Source organism: Dioscorea cayenensis, chromosome 7, assembly GCF_009730915.1.
Source record: "Dioscorea cayenensis subsp. rotundata cultivar TDr96_F1 chromosome 7, TDr96_F1_v2_PseudoChromosome.rev07_lg8_w22 25.fasta, whole genome shotgun sequence".
In the NCBI taxonomy this organism is placed as follows: Eukaryota; Viridiplantae; Streptophyta; class Magnoliopsida; order Dioscoreales; family Dioscoreaceae; genus Dioscorea; species Dioscorea cayenensis.
In genome coordinates, this window is record NC_052477.1 from 18,521,832 (window position 1) to 18,542,485 (window position 20,654).

At 36.1% G+C, this 20,654-nt stretch overlaps 1 protein-coding gene across 1 annotated transcript; it reads left to right on the top strand.

Moving 5' to 3' along the window:
• The first annotated feature begins 8,926 nt into the window (after positions 1-8,926).
• LOC120264597 (F-box protein At3g54460) lies at positions 8,927-20,215 on the top strand. The gene is given in 12 exon segments (XM_039272419.1): positions 8,927-9,529; positions 11,372-12,416; positions 12,499-13,062; positions 13,064-13,201; positions 13,203-14,005; positions 14,085-14,298; positions 14,393-14,671; positions 14,753-14,812; positions 14,882-15,012; positions 15,265-15,379; positions 18,762-18,910; positions 19,756-20,215. Coding segments are annotated over 11 exon segments (4,020 nt in total). The 5' UTR covers positions 8,927-9,002; the 3' UTR covers positions 18,906-18,910; positions 19,756-20,215.
• The last annotated feature ends 439 nt before the right edge of the window (positions 20,216-20,654 follow it).

Consider the following 20,654-nt stretch of genomic DNA (forward strand, 5'->3'; position numbering starts at 1 on the left):
ACTATTCAATTCTCCTTTTGAAATTTAATATGAGAACATATAAATTAGGGATAATTTTAAAAAAATAACGTGTTTGATTACTTATTTTCCCTCAAAAAATTTTCCACAGCTAAATAGGATGTTTGACAAAAGTTCCCGTGGAAAATTTTTCCACAAACACTATCACATGACCCTATTTTCCTTTAGTGGAAAATTTTTCCTGCATCCACACTGGTAAAAGTTTTTCAGGGAAACGTAAGAGGGCTATGTGAAAAATAACAATATTTAAAATAACTTTTCTTTTAAAAATTTTAAAAAAAAGTTTTTTTTTAAATTTTTTTTAAAAGAAGATAAATTATATAACTTGATAATATTTTGAATAAATTTAACTAGTGAAAAGATCCCGCGGTATAATTTTAATAATTTTTAAAAAAAATTCCATGGAAAATGTGACTTTTCCAGAAAAAATTGATGTAATCAAATAAGGTTTTTTCCCATGGGTGGAAAATAAGAGCAATCAAACAACAAAATCTGAATTTTTAATTGAATTTTTTTTTATTTTTTAGCTAGAAAATAATGCCAATCAAACGACTATTTTTTTCATTTTCAATGTAAAATTTTTCATGGAAAAATTTTCTTTTCTAGCTATTTTCTATGTTGTCAATCAAATATAGCCTAATATTAAATTATGTGAAATAACAACTTTCTTAGTCAGATTCGGTTATTGACTATCTTTCTAGTTTGTCATTTTAAACTATGATCGTTATTTTTCTTTATTATTTTTAGATGAAAGATTATGGTTAAATTAAAATTGTAAAATTAGTTTAGAAAAAGAGGAATTGCATGGAGCATCCCTCCCATTTTGTCAATGGAGTAAAAAGTCCTTTGACTTTTCCATATCCCTTATAAGTCCTCCCTTTTCTATAGAAATACTTTCAAGTCCAATAGTCCACTAACGGTGTTAAAAACAGAGTAAAATGACGGGATTGCCCTCAGTTGGTTATAAAATTTTGAAAATGTAAAATAGTTAAAGTAACCATCACATCACATCCCCATACTCATTTCTTCTTCTCCCGAGAAAAGAAAGCCTTTTCGTCTTCCTTCATTGAACGACCATATCTCAGCCTGCCGGCATTCGTGTCGCTGCTACCGGAGAGAAGAAGAAAGCTTGAGAGCATCCTTGCTTTCTGTTTGGACACTGAAGGGAAAAAAAGGTTTGAAGGCCGACGGCATTGGAGGCCAACACCCTTTGGTTAGTCTTATCTTGCATTTATAGTTTATTGTTTGTTAAATTGGATTATCATTGTTCATAAGCCACGAAATTCCTTGAAATCTCTTGACGAAGATATGAAATTTGAGTGTGTAGTTAGTTTTGTACAATAGGTTTGTGCCCTAATTTCGGGTTGTAATGAATAAATCCGCACAAATGCATGAAAACAAATGTCTTATGTCGTAGAATCTCTCTAATAACGTTGATATCAACATGTGGAATTTATTTTAGGGCCAGTATTTACAAATGTATTTGATGTTCAATTTTGGCTAACAATCTTGTTACCAATAAGATTGTATCTCTTTAGTTGTATTATGAATGGATGATTAACATTTAGAACCAAAGAAGATGTGAATGGATCATTAACATTTAGGATTCATGCATTTTTATTATGAATAGGATTACTATCAGTGGTTATTGTTTACATTTCTATTGTTCTGTTCAATTATAGATGACAATTGCTTGACTCGTGAGTTCTTTGATTGATATTATGGGCAATTTATATTGTTTGGGAAAGATATAGTGGGTTATGACTTTTGTTATTTAATAAGTATATGTCGCCTGACCAGTTTGTTTTTGTTTGTGTGATTAGGAAGATTATGGGTGACAATTCAGAAATCTTGTGAGCGGACGTTGTTATTTAGCACCGGTTGTTGATACCATCAACCCGAGTTGAAGAAGATGATGACACGAAGGCATTGGGATATACTTGAAGGACACCATTCAGCCCACCTCATGGACATTGAGCCCATAGTCCAAGAGTGCGAGTGTTTTGGATGCATTAATGCGGATGTTTGATGAAAAGGAGCAACACATTCCATTTTGGGGGATAGTTTTTACGCAATTCAAGGGCGAAGATGTTTCATTAATATTAGGATTACAATGTGATGGCATCGCCATTGACTTCAAAAAGGAAAAAAATGAGCGTTCACGTATTTGAAGAGGAATACTTGATAAAGGAGTAGACCAAAAAGAGGGACTGCCTGGTGAGGTCATTAATGAACATGGTGGTAAAAAGAGAAAGCAAGAAAGAAGAAAGCTTTGTGAAGCTTTTATTAGTATACATTCTAGGATTTGCCGTTTTCCCCACAACTTCATGTTCGTCACCGGCATGGTTACCCTACTATGTGGACAATCTATCAACAATAGGACATGCGCATGGGCACAAGCTACACATAAATGGATGATGGATGATATACCTCTCGCATGACCGCTCGTGTGAAAAGAGAGATGTGCGGGAAGCAATCAAGGATAGGATACGTAAGGGGTTGTACTATGCCATTAATCATTTGGTTTTATGAAGTCACGGAGTAGCGGGAAGAAGATTCACTTTGGAAGGACACCACGCATTCTCTGTTATAGTGTTGGTAGTTACAAGAAACAAGCTGCTGTTAGTGTCTTGATTGATTCACTAGAGGGCAAGAAGATATGCATAGTTTAGCATGTACTCGTGAATATTCTAATTTCGGTTTTAAAATTACAATATAGTACTCATAAGTATCGGTATGAAATTAATATTTACAATTGTAATGTTGTTTCACACCAATCTGTTCACAATTTGGCAAACTTGTTTACTTATTTATATAAATGTTCAGTATGTTATATAAGATGTTTATTTTATGCAAAGATTTTTTATGTATTAATTTCTAATGTACATGTTTTCGTTGATGTTTGTTATCTTCTGCTAGTTTGTTCCACTCATGGCCGACAGAGAATCTGAAATTGAACTGCTCGGATATGGAAAGGTTCAACGGAATAACTCATTGATGGTTTCAGAGACATCCGATGCTATGAAAACACCTAAGTATGTGAGGACAAGGCGAAGGAAATTATATGGGAAAATGAAGGGGGAGCCCTCCCAGACGAAATGGCAGCATAGTAGGTAGTCAGATAGCACACAAATGGAGTCTGGCCAGCAATCGCTATCCTCAAATCCAGTGAGGAAGGCCACAAAAGACGAGAACTATAAAACTTTGATGGAAGAGTTGATAGCACTTCGTGCAAAGGTAAGTGTTCTTGAAAGGAAGGAAGATGTCATCAATAGGAATGAGGAGCAACCACCCCATGATGATCCGTCTCGAACCCCGCCCTAAAAAGTTCAAGAAAGTGGCGTCCCAAGCCACGAGTACCGAAAACCCCCATTGGCGGGGACGTATCGAAGCGTCCCGATGATGAGAAGCCCGACCACGCGAGCTACAAGGGCAATGAAATCCTCTTGCCCAACACTTGCTCCCTCAACAAAAAATGTCAGTACTCAAAAAGGAAAGAAAAGGACAGCGATAACTCCATCACAAATGAGTGTGCTTAATGAGCAAACAACTGATGACATTGATAATGCCATAGAGTCCTTAACCCTAAGCGAAAAACGATGAAAAAAATTATTTGTAAAAGAGGGGAGAAGGAACCATCCCCGATAAAGGAAATACAAGATATCCCCACCAGTTTAGAAGACACTGGGTTACATATATGCCATGAGAACGTAAAAAGAACCTCCAAAAGATTTCATTCCAAAAATGACCCGTGAGTTTTTGGCCGTCTCGAAAAAAATTACAACAAATGGCATTGAGTGTGTTTCTCAACAGCGAGAATAGAGCGAGTAAGTACCTCAACAAAAATTTCGACTGTGTCTTTGGTTCAATTTGACACTATCCTTATTGAATTCAAAAATTAAACCTTCACTATCATGGTGTATTGATCGTTTTTTTCAAATTTTTCTCTGCAAGTTTCAATTTGTGCATGCTAGTATTACAAATAGCAATTTAGATATCATTATAATTGTTTATTTTTATTGTTAAGTGTTTATATTTATTATATGTTGTTCATATGTTTCCTTGATATGATACTAGGACTACTGTATGGAGTAATGTATGGGGCCACACGACCTGATGTCATCTTCATGCTTTAATCGATGGTAAACTTATGGTGCCGGATTCTGTCATCGATGTGTTCGTCCTTATGTTACTCGATTCTTTGAAGAAATCCCCCCACGAGTTCGATAGACCTGCCACAATTTGTAGACCCATGGCGCTTGCTTTGTCACAACAGGAGCATTCAGTTGATGGTCTTGATAAAATGATGTCCCCAGCTTTAGAAGATTATGGCAGAGTGAAACTTGTTCTCATGCCGGTTGTTGTGAACAAACATTACCATCTTATTGTACTCGACAAAAGGCGAGAAGGCATATTTTTCATTATTCATCCATGCGTAGTCCAGTTTATGATCATGCAGCAAATGCCATGGTAATATTGATACCCATTTCGAGTTTCTGGTACTTTTTTGTAACTCTGTTTTCGTGTTTTGCAGCGTTCCTTGTTTGAAGATCGTTTGCAGATAAAATTCAATATCAATGAGGCGGCATTGTATACCCTTACCCATGTTCGTGACTGCCCACAACAGAGGGAGGATAGTGTCGATTGTCCAGTGTACCTGATGCGCTTCATGGAACAACTTCTGCATGGCAAGGAACTCAGTGTACCCCATTCAGATGTTGCCCATCTGCGACTAGAGCACGCTGTACGCATCTTGTCAGATGACATTACACGAAACACACCCTAGTTAGCATTGCCTACCCAAGCATCAGCGGTAAGTACAGAGGATGGGGAAAAAATAGATGATGCGCCACCACAAAGCCACCAAGAAAATGATCATCAGCCAATAACCACGCCACCCATCCCAGAGATTAATGCAGACGCACAACCGTCTAATGATTGTGCTGAAAAGTCAAATGGCTAACATGAAATGAATGTCCTCACTTACTGTACTGTCTTACTTCCCTAAGAACAGTCATTACTGTGTTTGAATATTTACTTTAGTAAGAACAGTCATTACTGTACTGTCTTACTAACTTATGTTATACAAATTAACAACAAAAGTCATTTTTGTCTACTACTGATCATATATGCTAGCTCCAAATGACTTACTCGCTTTATACATCACTTTCAATGCTTGCTGACCAATAAAGCTTACTCGTATCCAACTATTGTGTTTGTTGTTTATAAATTGAATATGCCGCTCATTAATATATGACTACGTTTATATGTGTGGTTTGTTGTTTACTTACACAGATAGCAGTTCATTTTCATTAACTGCTAACCAAAAACGCTATTTACATTTCAAAATTCGCCATCCACGGCCAGTATTACAAATTAACATATATGGTTGGATGGACGATTTTCAAAACATGTTACCCTATTTCATTGTTTAACAAAAACATGCACACCACCTAGTGTTTAGTATGCGATTACTACATTACATGTTGCTCTGTTATGTCCGATTGAGTGGCAACAGCTACAATGTATTTTCACGCACATGCCATGCTTGTGACTCAATCCGCTTGCGCCTCGGATGACCAGGCCTTTTTCTTTAAGATAGGTGGTCGAATATGGAGTTGGCGAGAGTCATCCAACGGTTTGTCATGATCTGGTACAGGGAATATCGATTCTTTGTATGTCAACTTGTAGGATTTGACAGTGTAGTATGGTTCAATGAATCGATGGACATTTATATCAGTTTGCATAATCGCTGTGCAAGCATGCTTACATGGTATTCCGTAAACCTGCCAGCGGCGACAAGAGCATGTTCGAGCACACAAATTAACAGAATTACTCTGGTGGTCAACAACCTTGAACTGTTCTCCATCTGAACAACCTATCAGTAAGTACCTACTTTCTTCGACTATCACTTCAATCTTCTTGTGTATCACAGGGCAAAGATAAGATTCCTATTTCAAGCAACAATTATGTCGGTTGTACATCATGTTCATCATCTTAAACCTAACAACATGAACATAGGTTGTATCAATTGCACCGTGGAGCATACCATTACGATAGTAAATGTAAAATATAATAGGATTTAGGGATAATAATGCAAGTACAAACTGTAGAACACATTGCATAATTTGTAAACACCAACTACTAATACTAAACAGTAACTTGATAAACGAAAGGGAAATATAAAATACAGAACTCAAACCTCTAATAGTAAATAGATTAAGCGAAATCAGAACAGTAAAGAACAATATTAAAAGCAAATGGTTGAAAAAAAACATGAATACGGGAAAGCATGTAACAACTTTGCATTCTATTATGGGTACCACCTTATTGCATCTACCATCTTACACACAGGAAGGTGTCGTGCTTCTCTTATCCATGCATTAAAAGATTCTGCGATGTTGGAGTACATTTCAACCCACCGCTGGCCTCTAAACAAGTAATTACACCAATGTGACATGTTCGATTTTTGGAACATCCAATGGTGTGCTTGTCCTGATGTGGCCAATAGGGAGCGTACAGCTTCATCATATTCGAAAGACGTACATGCATATGAAATCTTCATAATCAAACTCCAACACTCATCTTTTAATGACTTTCCTAGCTGCCCATTTGATTTAAGAAAATTTGCATGTAGATGTCGCAAGCAATAAGCATGCGGGGATGAAGGAAAAACCTTCGCAATGGCATTTACAAGTCCTTTCGACCGATCCGAGATGAATGTGATTATGTTGGTGTAGTCGTCATCACCGTATATTGCATCACCCAAAGTTGATGTAAACCATGTCCAGTTATCATCAGTTTCATTATTCACGATAGCAAACGCCAAATAAAAAAATCCTTCATTTCCATCTTTGGCTGTTGCACCAAGAAGGATATCGTCATATTTGCCCAACAAGTGAGTTCCATCTAGAAAAAGCATAGGCCTACAACCCCGCTTGAAACCATCAAGAGAAGCACGAAAATAGAAAAACCCACGCTTTGAATCATTCTCCATCAGTGTCAATAATAACGACGCTACCTGGGTTAGTTTCATAAACTTTGGTTGCATACCATACCAACAGATCATAGCTTGCTATATCACTGCCATGAAGAATTCCCTTTGCTAACTCTTTTACCCATCCGAGGGCTTGTTTATACTGCAGACGAACACCGTGGTCACGTAATATATCTCGTTGTATATCCATCGCTCGATGACGGAGACCCGATCACGTAATTTTATTACTACCTTCCTACTAACCCATTTCTTTGATGCTCTCGGGTGAAATGGTGTGTTGATACCCCCACCGCATGTGTGTTCATGTTGTGCTGCTTTAATCCTGAATGTAGGAAGGTTTCCGTCTCTTAAGGCATGAACACGCCATTGACAATCTTCATCGACACATGTCACGGTCACTCTATCTTTATCGTTCTTTATGAACCGAAAGTTAAAAATTGCGTTTGACGGCTAAGTCACACAATGCATCCTTAAAGTCTTTCGCATTTTTCAAAAGCGATGACCAATCATAGTATACTCGACTACGAATCTCTTGTCGGATTACTTATTGTTAAAGGTCCTCCATGTAAAAGCTATCGAGTAGCATTGACAATGTTTCCCTAGTATGATGGAAAAAAAGTAAGTTGTTAGTTCGATAAATAAAGCGAAACATCTGTAAAAATTGAATTCTTACTACCAAAAATCTTAACACAAAGCAAAAATCTAAACTACAAAATCGAAAACTAACTACAATCTAAAGTGAATAAATACGAAAATGTTTTAATGTGCAAAAAAACCAGCATAACAATCAATGTATCACATGTGTACACCATTAAAAATCAAATAGAAGGACAACATCTATCGCGTAAGCGAGATTTACAAAAAAATGAAAAGAATAAAAAGATATATGATATTTACGATGGTCTCGATGACCCGAGTTGTCTTCGATGTTACTATCCACGGTCTCTACCAACATATCAACCACGTTTATTTTTGAATAACCCGGTGAATGTTGCACATTGTTTTGAAGTCATCTTCGAACTAATGGAAGCCAACGTCTTCCGCTCATCCGGAATTATATACTTAACTTTTGATCGATGAAGCTTGAAGGTGCCAATACGTACATATTTCTTCCAATAATAATTCCCACCCACTCAAGATGGTTAAATCTAACACACAACCCTCTCTCTTATATTTCATAGCAGATGTAAAACATATCCATTAAGCCACTACAGCAACAAAACAAAAAAACCTTTAGTCATAAACTGCCACCTTTTGAACATGGTGAATGATAAAAATAAGATAATAATATGAACAAAATCTCTAGGTAGACGATATCGTTAACATACTGTATGCTCAAGATGAGATCCTTGCAGTTGGTGTGACGTTGCACTGGATAGCTTCTCCGGACTGGGGAGACGGAGATGACGAACGAAGATAGAATTGGTTCTTTACATGAAGAGGCTCAAGAATGGAAACAATATGGACCAAAACACCAGCTTCTTCATCAAGATACAAGTAGAAGAAGAATGCAACTTCCAAAGCAAGTTTGCAGTACAATAGGCATGTTGTGATTTGATTTGGCGCCATTATTCCCTCCAAACTTTTTCAAGGGTAGTTTTGGGATTAAACGAAAATATCACAGCTTGGGGTGACGGAAAGAACGAACGAGTACAAAAACTATAAAGGAAGGACGGACGGGGACTTTAGTTTTGTCAGAAAAGACCTTGGAGGAAGTTTAAAAAATTTCAGGGGCTTAAAAATAATTTTCCCTTAGAAAAATAAAGAAAATGTTTAGAAATTCATACTTTTAAAAATATATAAAATAAAATAAAAATTGGGCCAAGTAAATGGAAACAGTATCATATGTTAATAAACTTTATATTAAATATCTTGGGAGCGGTGTCAGGTTTATTGGTTCTTATTTATATCTCCTCTTCTCAACTTCCGCTTTTGTCTGGAAATTTCCACACGCCTTCTTTTTCCTCTCATCTCCATCCCTCCTTCAATGGCGTCGCCTCTGCCAGATTCCATGGCGGAGGACTCCCCTCTTAGCGATTACAAGCTCTGCGGCTTCTTGCAGGCAGTCCTCTCCGTCGCCTCGCCCCGACCCCCAACCCTCGGCATCCCTTTCTCCTTGTTCAGCGAGGGCGGCATCACTGGATTCCGATCTGATGACGGAACCTCTCTCGTTCCAGTCCAATACGTCAATGCCAATGGAGAACCGGTTGACTCTGTGGTTTCAACTGCGGATCCAGATGGAGATGGAGGTAAGCTGGGTAAGCCGTTTTTGTGGAAGAGGAGGAGAGGACGGGTGCTGGTGAATGGGAGTATGAGTGTTGTGCATCAGCTGCATGCTCTCGTGTCACACAATTGCTTGAAGATTCGGGCCAGGGTGGTGAGGGTTTCGATGAGGGAGTTCAAAGGTATGAGAGCTGTGGTGCTGGTTGATGTTTATCTTCCAATTGAGGTCTGGTCTGGATGGCAGTTTCCCAGGTCGCGTGCGCTGGCTGTTTCTTTGTTCAAGCACTTGAGGTGCTTGGCTTCATCTCTCCTGTTTATCTATTCATTTATGTTTCCTCTATTGAATTGTGGTTGGGTATTGCTTCAAATTTAGATTTTTTCTGGAAAATTTGGAATTTGGACTTTAGTCAGAAGCTTAGATACCCATGGACTGAGGTGCACTGTTTTAGTGAACCAACATCAGCATAGTGTTTTCTTTTTAATGAGCATTAAAAATTTGGAAGAATTTGTGGTTTTAATTGATCAGCAAAAATAAAATTTTTTTCGGATTCTGATGATTGAAAATTTTTGCCTTTTTATCTTTGCCATCTCTTTTTTTTATCTCAAAGAAAAAAAAACATATTGGACTTGGGTGGGATAGGACCAAATGTTGTCAAGGGCGTACATGAAAGTAAATTGTGTCAGCTCTCAAAATTTCTATTTGAGTCTGGGAACTATGGAAGAGTCAATGATGGCACAATATTACAGGACAAACAATTTGAATGTTGAGGTCTAGGGTTTCTTGGCAACTAAATGTGAAGATGCTCTAGAGGATGCATACAGTCAATATTTTTAAGTTTTAGTTTTCTTCCTTACCGTTGTATATCCTTCCAATGTGGGAAGAGAATGGGCGGGTGTTGTGAAATGAAAACCATTACAAGGTATCTTGTTCTTATAATTTACTGCTGTAACTGCTTGCAATGGTTTAAGACCACTGAAATTTCACATATTGGATCATATCTGGCATGCTACAAAAGCCATACTCCTGGACAATAAAAGGTGACTTATATATACAGGCATTGGTTTAGATATATGTATGGGGAAGAATGGACCAAAAAGGGATCTTGATGGAGGGGCATGAACTGCTGATGGGCATGTCCTTCTGTGTACGACATGGACATCTCGAGATTAGTTTTTAAAGTAGGCTTGATCTCAAATTAGTAAGTAATTCTACTGAGGCATTAGGTTTGCTTGAAGTGACTCTTCCATGCAGGTTTGCTGCTAGATCTTGATGAGACAATTCTAATGTTCACCAGGAGTGTAAATTTTCCTTTGTTATGACTTACTGCGGTCATTTTTTGCTGCTTTCAATGACGTTCATTAGGGCCAACTTAATTCGGCAAGACTTTGGGAGGTTAATGGTAATATGGTAATTATGGTGTCAATGTATAATTTTGTATGCCTCCATAAAGTTGTGCTAGAATGTCATTGCTTGGTTCTTTACATTTCTTCCTGGTTATCTTCTTGAATTCCAACAAGCATGTGAATTCTCTGCAAGATAACTGTCAGTCCCCAGTGCACTTCTGTACATTACTGTAAATTTAAAAAACTGACAAATTATCTATTTATTCTATTGTCTCATGGAAGTATGATGACTCAATAGTCCAATGTGCTTCTTAACCTGGAAGTTAATTTTTCCTTTTTTTTTAGTAGTATTTGAAGGGTGATGTTATGTTCCTGTGGTTTATACATTCTAGTTTAGTTAACTTCTGTTATTACCTGTATCTTTATTTCTTTATTTCTTTTCACAAATTTTGTTTGCTGATAGTGGGGTCTCTTCATAGTATGCAAGTTATGCTATATTGTCAGCACAATCATAGAGATGGTTAAGAAACCTTTTCTTATTTTGTCTTTGTATGCATTGACAATAAAAAAATGTAGCATGAGGTCTGACAAACATATTGTTGATCTAATTGATTTTTATTTAGTTGCAGGACATTTGTCTGCGCCAATTTTATTAAAAGTAATTGTTAATGTTGAAACTTCAAAAATTTTGTGCATTTTCAAGTGTTTATTTTTTATGGTTAAAGTTTGATTTTGTTACTCAATTATCAAAAATGTCTGCCAAATTGAGTGGGTAATATTTTTTTACAGCTGTAACTGGGAAATGAGAAGTTCACTGCTTGCTTTTGATCAGGATAGTGGAAGCCATCAAGTGGGTGATGACTGCGTTTGGGTTTGTTCAGATTGTCACGTTCTTGGATGCAAGATGCATTATATCTCATCTGAGACTGTTGATGAAAGGTTATTTGGTCTTCATGAAATTTTTAAAAGTTTACCTTCTATAAAGAAACAGGAGAAGATGTGTTCTGCTCAAATAAAGCCTGAAGATGATCCTATTGGTCCTGGTATCTGGAATCTGGCCGATGACGTTTTGGTGAATGTGTTGACTATACTTGGCCCTAAGGACCTTCTTAGCATTGCAGCCACTTGTCGCCATTTCTGGTCCTTAGCTATATCAATTATGCCATGCATGAAGCTTAAACTTTTCCCACACCAGGAGGCAGCAGTTAAGTGGATGTTAAAACGGGAGCGCAAGGTCGAAGTTCTGGAACATCCTTTATATGTTGGTTTTTCAACAGATGATGGATTTTCTTTCTGCATAAATGTGGCTTCTGGTGAAATATCTACTGGAACGGCGCCCTTCATTAATGATTTTCGTGGAGGAATGTTCTGTGATGAGCCTGGTTTAGGAAAGACAATTACTGCACTATCTCTTATTTTGAAAACACATGGAACTTTGGCTGATCCCCCACCTGGAGTAGATGTGGTTTGGTGCATGCATAATCATGACAAAAAATGTGGATATTATGAAATAAGTTCTGATAAAATCAGCAGTGGTAACTTCATGTCAACATGGAAAAGATTTACTGGTCAGAAGGTACGAAGGGGAAAGGCTTCTTCAAATAGATCATCTCTAGACTTTGCTTTAGTTGAGAATTCAAAATGTTTCTTGTTAAAGCAAGGTTGTGTGGTGGATTCTGATCATCCTGCTGGGTCACCATTGTCGTCCTGTGTAAATTCTCAGACTCTGTCTTGCACAGACTCACGCTTTATGACAGCAAAACATGCTCTTCGACGCACTAGAAACTTAAGTTATATCAAGAGAAATCTCCTGGATACATTCGGAAACAATTCAGTTTGTGGTAATGAAAGTATGGCCACTGAAACAGAATATTTCTGTTCAAACGAATGCACCAAGTGCAAGCCCTATTGCAAAGGAAGATGTCAGTCACCCCAAATTGCCTAGAAGTTGCAAGAAATCCAGAAAAGAAAATGCTGATTGTTTGGATTATAATGAAAACTGGGTTCAATGTGATTCCTGTAGAAAATGGCGAAAAATCTCTCAGACACTTGATGATGCAACAGCGTGGTTTTGTAGTATGAACAGTGACCCCTCATATCAAAGTTGTGCGGTTCCAGAGGAATGTTGGAATTATGAACAAAGGATAACATGCTTGCCAGGATTCTATACTAAAGGAACCCCTCAAGGGAAAGAGCAAAATGTGACATTTTTTACTAATGTTCTTAAAGAGCATTTTACCCTTCTTAATTCTGAATCAAGAAAAGCTTTAATTTGGTTGGCTAATCTTCCACAGAACAAACTTGATGAGATGGAGAAGGTGGGTTTAAGGCGTCTGCTTCATGATACGTCTGTGGATCCAAGCCAACATGGATATCATAAAATTTTCCAAGCATTTGGTCTTGTGAAAAGGGTTGAGAAAGGCACAATTTTGTGGTATTATCCACAAAGACTTGACAATTTGGTATTTGACTCAACTGCCCTTGAAAATAGCGATGACCAAACCATTAGATTTATTTAGGTTGTATTTGTCTAGAGCAACCCTGATAGTTGTCCCAGCAAATCTGGTCGATCATTGGAAGACTCAGATCCAGAAGCATGTTTCCCCTGGACAGCTGCAGCATTTACATTTGGACTGACAATAAAAAGCCCTCAGCTCACAATCTTGCATGGGATTATGACATTGTCATTACCACTTTTACCCGGTTAAGTGCGGAATGGGGTCCTCGTAAGAGGAGTGTCTTGATGCAAATACATTGGCTCAGGGTGATGTTAGATGAGGGGCATACACTTGGCTCGAGCCTCAGCTTAACAAACAAATTGCAAATGGCTATTTCATTGGTTGCATCAAATCGGTGGATTCTAACTGGAACACCAACTCCAAACACACCAAACAATCAAGTGGCTCATCTTCAACCAATGTTGAAGTTTCTGCATGATGAAGCCTATGGCCAAAATCAGGATTTGTGGGAAGCTGGCATTCTAAGGCCTTTCGAAGCACATATGGAGGAAGGACGAGCTCGCCTGCTGCAACTACTTCAAAGGACAATGATAAGTGCAAGAAAGAAAGATTTAAAAAGTATTCCTCCATGCACCAAAAAAGTGACTTTTTTAAATTTCAATGAAGATCATGCCTGGAGTTATAACGAGCTAGTTGCTACTGTTCGACGGAACATTCTTATGGCTGACTGGAATGATCCTTCTCATGTTGAATCACTCCTTAACCCAAAACAATGGAAGTTCCGTGGTAGCACTATTAGGAATGTTAGGCTATCTTGCTGTGTTGCTGGACATATTAAAGTAACGGATGCTGGCCAGGATATTCAAGAAACAATGGATATGCTTGTGCAGCAAGGTCTTCATCCTCTTTCAGAAGAATATTCACATATAAGAATTTCTCTTCTGAATGGTTGCAGTTGTTCAAGGTAATGTTCAAAAGAAAATTTGTCTGTAGTTGATAATACGAGTGCAATGCATTCATCTAATCTTCTCTGGTGTTTCTAGGTGTGAAGATTGGTGCCGCTTACCCATTATTACACCATGTAGGCATCTTTTGTGCCTTGGTTGTGTATCTCTGGACAGTGAGAAGTGTACCTTTCCTGGTTGCCAAAACCATTATGAGATGCAGAGTCCAGAAATATTGACGAGACCAGAAAATCCAAATCCAAAGTGGCCTGTTCCAAAAGATCTGATTGAGTTGCAGCCTTCATATAAACAGGTACGTACATTAGAATCAGATGTTATTGGCATAGGCATTGTCAGTTTCTCCGTTGTCTTATTTATTTGAAGGCCTCTTGTTTTGTTTCTTATAGGATGACTGGGATCCAGATTGGCAGTCAACATCAAGCAGCAAAGTTGCTTACCTGTTAGGAAGATTGAAGGATTTGTATGAATCTAATAGAAAGATTGATTACTGTGTTTCTGGGCTAGATAATTGCAAAGTGCTTGAAACATCTCAGAAGAACCATTCCTGTATACCCACCATTCAGGGAGTTTCCATGAAACGATACGGAGAGTATTCTTGTTTATTGCCTGACAAAGTGATTATATTTTCTCAGTTTCTAGAGCATATACACGTAATTGAGCAGCAGGTAATGATCTCACTATTGAGCAATATTTACGATTAGCTAACTATGCATAATTAAACATATTATTTCTTTATATTTCCATAGTTAACAGTTGCAGGTATCAAATACGCTGGAATGTACAGTCCGTTGCACTCTGACAAAAAGGTGTGTGGTTAGTTTTTTTGCTTCTTGTCTTTTATATGTTATCTATTGCTAATGCAGCTACTATGATAGATGAAGGCATTAGCAATCTTCCAAAATGATCCAAGTTGCCTGGCGCTATTGATGGATGGAAGTGCAGCTCTTGGCCTTGACTTGAGTTTTGTCACATATGTGTTTTTAATGGAACCAATTTGGGACAGAAGGTAATTTTTGGTTCTTCTGTAACCTGTGGATAATGATGACAGAATAGGCTTTAGTCCAGTCTCCTGAATTATGGTTGAATATCAAAATCCTCTATTTTTTATTAGCAAGGAATATAGATCAAATATGTTATACCAATTTGCCATCAATCATGCCTGCTATTCCTTTTCTTATTCACCTTTGGAGACACTTACTTTGAAACTAACTTCACTGGATCTTTTGATCTATTATTTAATTTTATTTTAATCAATCAGCATGGAAGAACAAGTGATTAGTCGCGCACATCGGATGGGTGCTGTTCGTCCAATCAGTGTGGAAACCTTGGTTATGCATGGCACTATTGAAGAGCAAATGGTGGCGTTCTTACAGGTACCTTTCAATTGAGAATATGCTCCAGATTTTACTTTTGAATAACTTTGTGTAGACGATGATATGAAGTGGGATACTATTTGTCTTGCTTTAAGAGAGTTGGAATTTGAAGTCAAGTTGTAAATGATGAAATTAACTTGTATTAAGGTGCCACCATTAAAACTTTGTATGCATCTATGTTATAATGATCATATGCACCAATCTATCTGTGGAGACACGAACTTTTAGATAACTTGACAGGTTGTTAGCTATCGTCGTCTATAAGTAATTTACATTATTATATCACATGTGAGTGGAGAATATGGCGTATAAATCTTTATTAGTTTGGCAAGATTAATTTTTTAATTAATTTACATATAGTCTTCAGGATAAGTTTCCAAATTGTTGCCAAATGATATTGTTATGGGGTAAACAATAGGATATTGTTATGCATATTCATGAAATATAAGATCATGTGTCTGTTTTAAGAATTGTTTAGATTTTCCATTCTGTTTTGCTTCGTCTCTTCAAGTTCATGATGAGACAACCATTGGGTGCTGACTTAGTGCATCTTGTTGATTTGCCTAGTAGGTCGGTCAAAATCCTGCAGTGGATTTGATGTTGTCAATTTCTATAGAATCTGATAATGTACTTGGGTTGTAGAAAAAGGTCACTCATTGAAGATCAACCCTTCACTTTAAATTGGAACTTTTGTTATGTAAAATGGTGGCGGGTTTTTATTCTGTATACCACTGGTAGAAGGCATAGAAGAGATATTACCTTGTACTGTACATGACAAAAAAGCCACGAATTACAAAATTGAATTGGTGTAGGCATTTTGGATGCAGCTATTGTAACAGTTGTCCTAACTACAATCAGATACTCCACTCATTTCAAAAAGTATTCAACCTAGCTTAACAACGGCTACCTAAATTAGTGATATCCCTTCCCGGATCCCATACATGTTTCCGTAAGTCTTACTGTAACAGGTTTGTCAGGAAATGTACGTCCGCATATAGTATAGAAACCCCAAATTTTGTGTCTACTTGTCACAGTGATGAGATGAGGTGAGATAGTATGTACTTCAATCAGTGGACAGGGCAAATAGCCTCTAATTACTGCATATGTATATTGATAATAACTGAAATCAGGAAAGAACTATGCTTGAGGAGGGCAAGGAGGAAAAGTAGTGGGTTTCTGATGAGGTCAGCTGTAGGCGGATACGAAGATGGTCTGTGTAACGAGCGGAGAAGGTGAAGCCAATAATCACCAGCTCAAGAGGTCAGAACAGGTCAATAAAAGAACTGCAAGCACATCGAAATACGTGGATTATATTATATGATTATTACTTGATGTAATGGTGTTATGTTGGGAATGGGGTTGAAATGTAAGTGGGGGACGTCTCGAGTCAATGCATGACTCCACGTTAAAGAACCTGTTACAATGTCTCCATTATATGGAGAAACAATGAATACGATCAGGGGAGGACGTGTTTTCATTCTCTATCTCATCTTTCTTTTCCTTCTCTGATTGTATTCGCTGTCTATCCATATAATGGAGACGTTGTAATAGGTTCTTTGACATGGAGTCATACATGTTGTAACCCACTTACATTTCAACCCTATTCCCAAAATAACACCATTACATCAAGAAATAATCATATAATATAATCCACGTATTTCAATGTGCTTGCAGTTTTTTTGGGACCCGTTCTGAGCTCAAGAGTTGCTGATTGTTGGCTTCGTCTTCTCCACTCGTTACACCCACTATCTTCGTATCTGCTACATCAGCTTTGGGTATGTAATTATTAATTTAACAAGTGTGTGCGCTATTTCAAACAGGATTGGAGTAAGGAATATAAATAGTTTGAAAGATGAATGAATTATCACATGACTGTGGAAGAAAGTTTATTTATGGAGAGTAATCATGACAGATGATACGGATATGTACTATGCAAGTAAAATAATTACACTTGGGGTCTATTTGGTTACTTGTAAGTAGTTGTAATATAAGTGGTTTTATATGTAACTAGTTGTTTGGTTTGATGTATAAGCTCCACTTAAATATAAGTGGACTTCTCACCCATTTTTACAGCATTTCAACTTACATCAAAATTTACTGTAAGTTGAAATGTAGTAAAGCAAGTAGTATCCATTCATTATTATATTCATCTCATATTTAATTATAATTTTTTTATTAATAAAATTAAAGAAATATTAAATAATTTTATAATGTAATATTTATATGATTAAATATTTTTATAAAAAAAATATTTGTATTGAAAAGGAATAGCTTGTTATTTAAAATTAATTATAATTTTTTTTTAAGTAATAAAATTAAATAAATATTATGTTTTGTAATTTAATATTTATATAATTAAATATTTTTATGATAGGAATATTTTATAATTGAAAATATTATAAAAATAATTATTAGAGCAAGTGCTTTAAAATTTAATTATATAACTTTTCAAATAATAAAATTAAAGAAATATTAAATATTTTAAAATTTAATAAACAATTTAAATATTAAGGTACCTTACGCCCTTAAGGTGAGATGTAAGGGTCATCTAGAGTACTTTACGGGTAGATCCAAAGACCTTTACGGCCCGTGACCTCCATGGATATAACCTGGGTTCTTTACGGGCTACTTACGCTTGCCCTTGGGGTATCAAGTGATCTTGCTTGTTTTCCAAAACACATCAGAAAATATTTTGTTGTGACAATGGTGCCTATGATAATTATGAATTTTACCATCTTGGAAAGCTTGTGCACATAGTATTAATGTCACAAGAAGAATGTCGGAATGTGTTGAAAACCTTGAAAACTTCGAAAACCTTGAAAACTAAATGTCACATCATGTGCATAAATAGTCACTGATTGATAAGATGTTGCATTGAACTCGAGAGACAACCAGATTGGATGACCACAACTGCATTGACCTACTTTGGGTTTAGTGCTTCAATATATCTGGTTGTTTTAAGAACCTGTAGATGTTGGAAATTGAGGAAGATTTGGGTAAGCTTGACACCAGTAGCAGTCATTCCAGTAGAGATGATTTGTAACTAAGGTTCCATTATGCTTGCCCCAAAATGGCTAGGGTGAGATTTGCTGGTGACATTTGTTGGGTCTTTTTTATTTATTTATTTTTTAAATCAGCTCTGTGTTAATCTAATCTGATGGCTTATGTTATGAAAGTTTATTGTGGTTCTCCATTGTTTTTATTTCCCATGTGTGAATTTCCAGCATTGTGGGCCTGTAATATTTATGTTTGAATCATCTCTTTCAATGTATGTTGACTTTTGTGTTCATTATTGAAACAAAATGCTTAAGTTACATAGATTTTTATCCTCTGTATCGCTAGCCCCTGCTTTGTTAATTGCTTATGGCAATTGTGTTATTAGGATATTGATTTGTGCCAAAGAGCATTGAAGCAAGAATTTAGTAAAGCTGACGGAGGAGTGACACGGCCCCACCGAACGCTGCATGACTTTGCTGAAAGCAATTATTTGGCACAACTTAGTTTTGTTCGAACTAATGCGAAGTAATTAAGGTACTTTAACACATTTTAGATCCTCTTCATGATGTGATTTCAGTTATCTGACCTGATTCTATAATTAGATCGACATTTACCTTTTTGCATAACTTAGCAGTTATGTAACTTAATATATACAATTCAGGTATAGTGGCATCACAAGGATGATGTATATAAGAAAATAATAGCTTAAAGACATACTTGGTAGAGCAATATTCAACAAATTTTACAATAGACATGAATTTCAATGCTGCCGTTATGCTCTGATGTCCATTATGTCATATGATATGATCCATACCTTCTTAAAGGATTTGTTTGGCACCCTTTTCTTATGTTCCTGTTTTCTGTTTCCTCTTTCCTGTTTCATCCGCCTAGTTTTGGTGTCTTCATTTCCCAACTTCTTGTTTATTCTTTTATATTTATTGGTTATACTTCTATGGCAAAGTTTTGGTGATAGAGCATGTTTCATGTTTGATTTTGCATTGAGCTTATGCACATGAGCAATCTAAATTCAGTTGGGAAAAATATTTCATAAAAAGATGTAATGCATATTGTTTTGTTTTATGGTGCGAATTTTCTTACACATTAAATATTTTCGTTTATTTGACTTTCACATTTCATTTTTCATCTCAAGGCTCTTTAAATAAACACATGAACATGAGATCACATCATGACATAAAAATGTTCACGCATTCTTTCCATGACTAGAACATGTTTGACATGTTTAGTTGTTTTTACAAGAAAGATATTATTATTTATCCATGAAAAAATTCAAAGAAAAACAATCTCAATCAAACTCTTCTTTCCAATTAGCAAATGAATCTTCTTAGGGAGATTATCAAATTTGTTACTTTGTTATGCAGGTATTCGGTAGCATAACCGATCTCTTCTTTTATTATTGCTGGCAATGTCACTTACCCAAGACCTTGAATCATTTTGTAGAGATTCTTTTGTTAAAGATGTATTAGCCCTTCAGTTTTTGTTCTCTGTTTTTGTAACACATGTATCTACCACATGTACAGAAAATGCTTATTGTCTAAAGTAGTTAATTATACGGTGCTCATGAACTGTGTAGATAGTACCATGTATGGTATTCCTTTTTGTGATTATTTTTCCTTGTATCCAGGCAGCGAAAATGGAATATTATGGTAATGTTCATTTAAGAAGGTGTTCATTTTAGGCCAGCCATAGCTGCCGCTTGTGTTTTATTTTATTTTAGTGTGGATTCAGTCTAAATGGATTGACCTATATAGAGATTTTCAAAAATTATGTCTGTTAATCTGTCTAGGAACCATTGTAACCTTTGTAAGATATATAATTATATTGCAGTTAATAATTACAACAATACTAGTGGCTAAATTTTCATTTATATTCATATTGATTCCTGTATTAATTAAAATTATAACGTTACTATTATCTATAGTAAAATATATGATTTTGATTTGTTTTAAAATTTTGAGACTTTGTAATTTTAAAATTTCTCTCCATGATCATGTTTTAATAATTATAAATTTGAACTCCATTTTTTTTATGCTATTTCTTGGATTGAATGAAATCACAGAAAAAGTACTTTAATTTGATTTTATTCCCTTGAAAGACCACATAATTTAATTTGTTTTATTTTTTACGTTTGTACTATTTTAGGTTTCATTTCAGTAGCCCTAACAATTTTAACAAACATTTATAACAATTACTTAATTTCGAGTTTTATATTATATTAACGTTGAAATTCCACTCAGATTTTTGACTCATCTAAATCTTC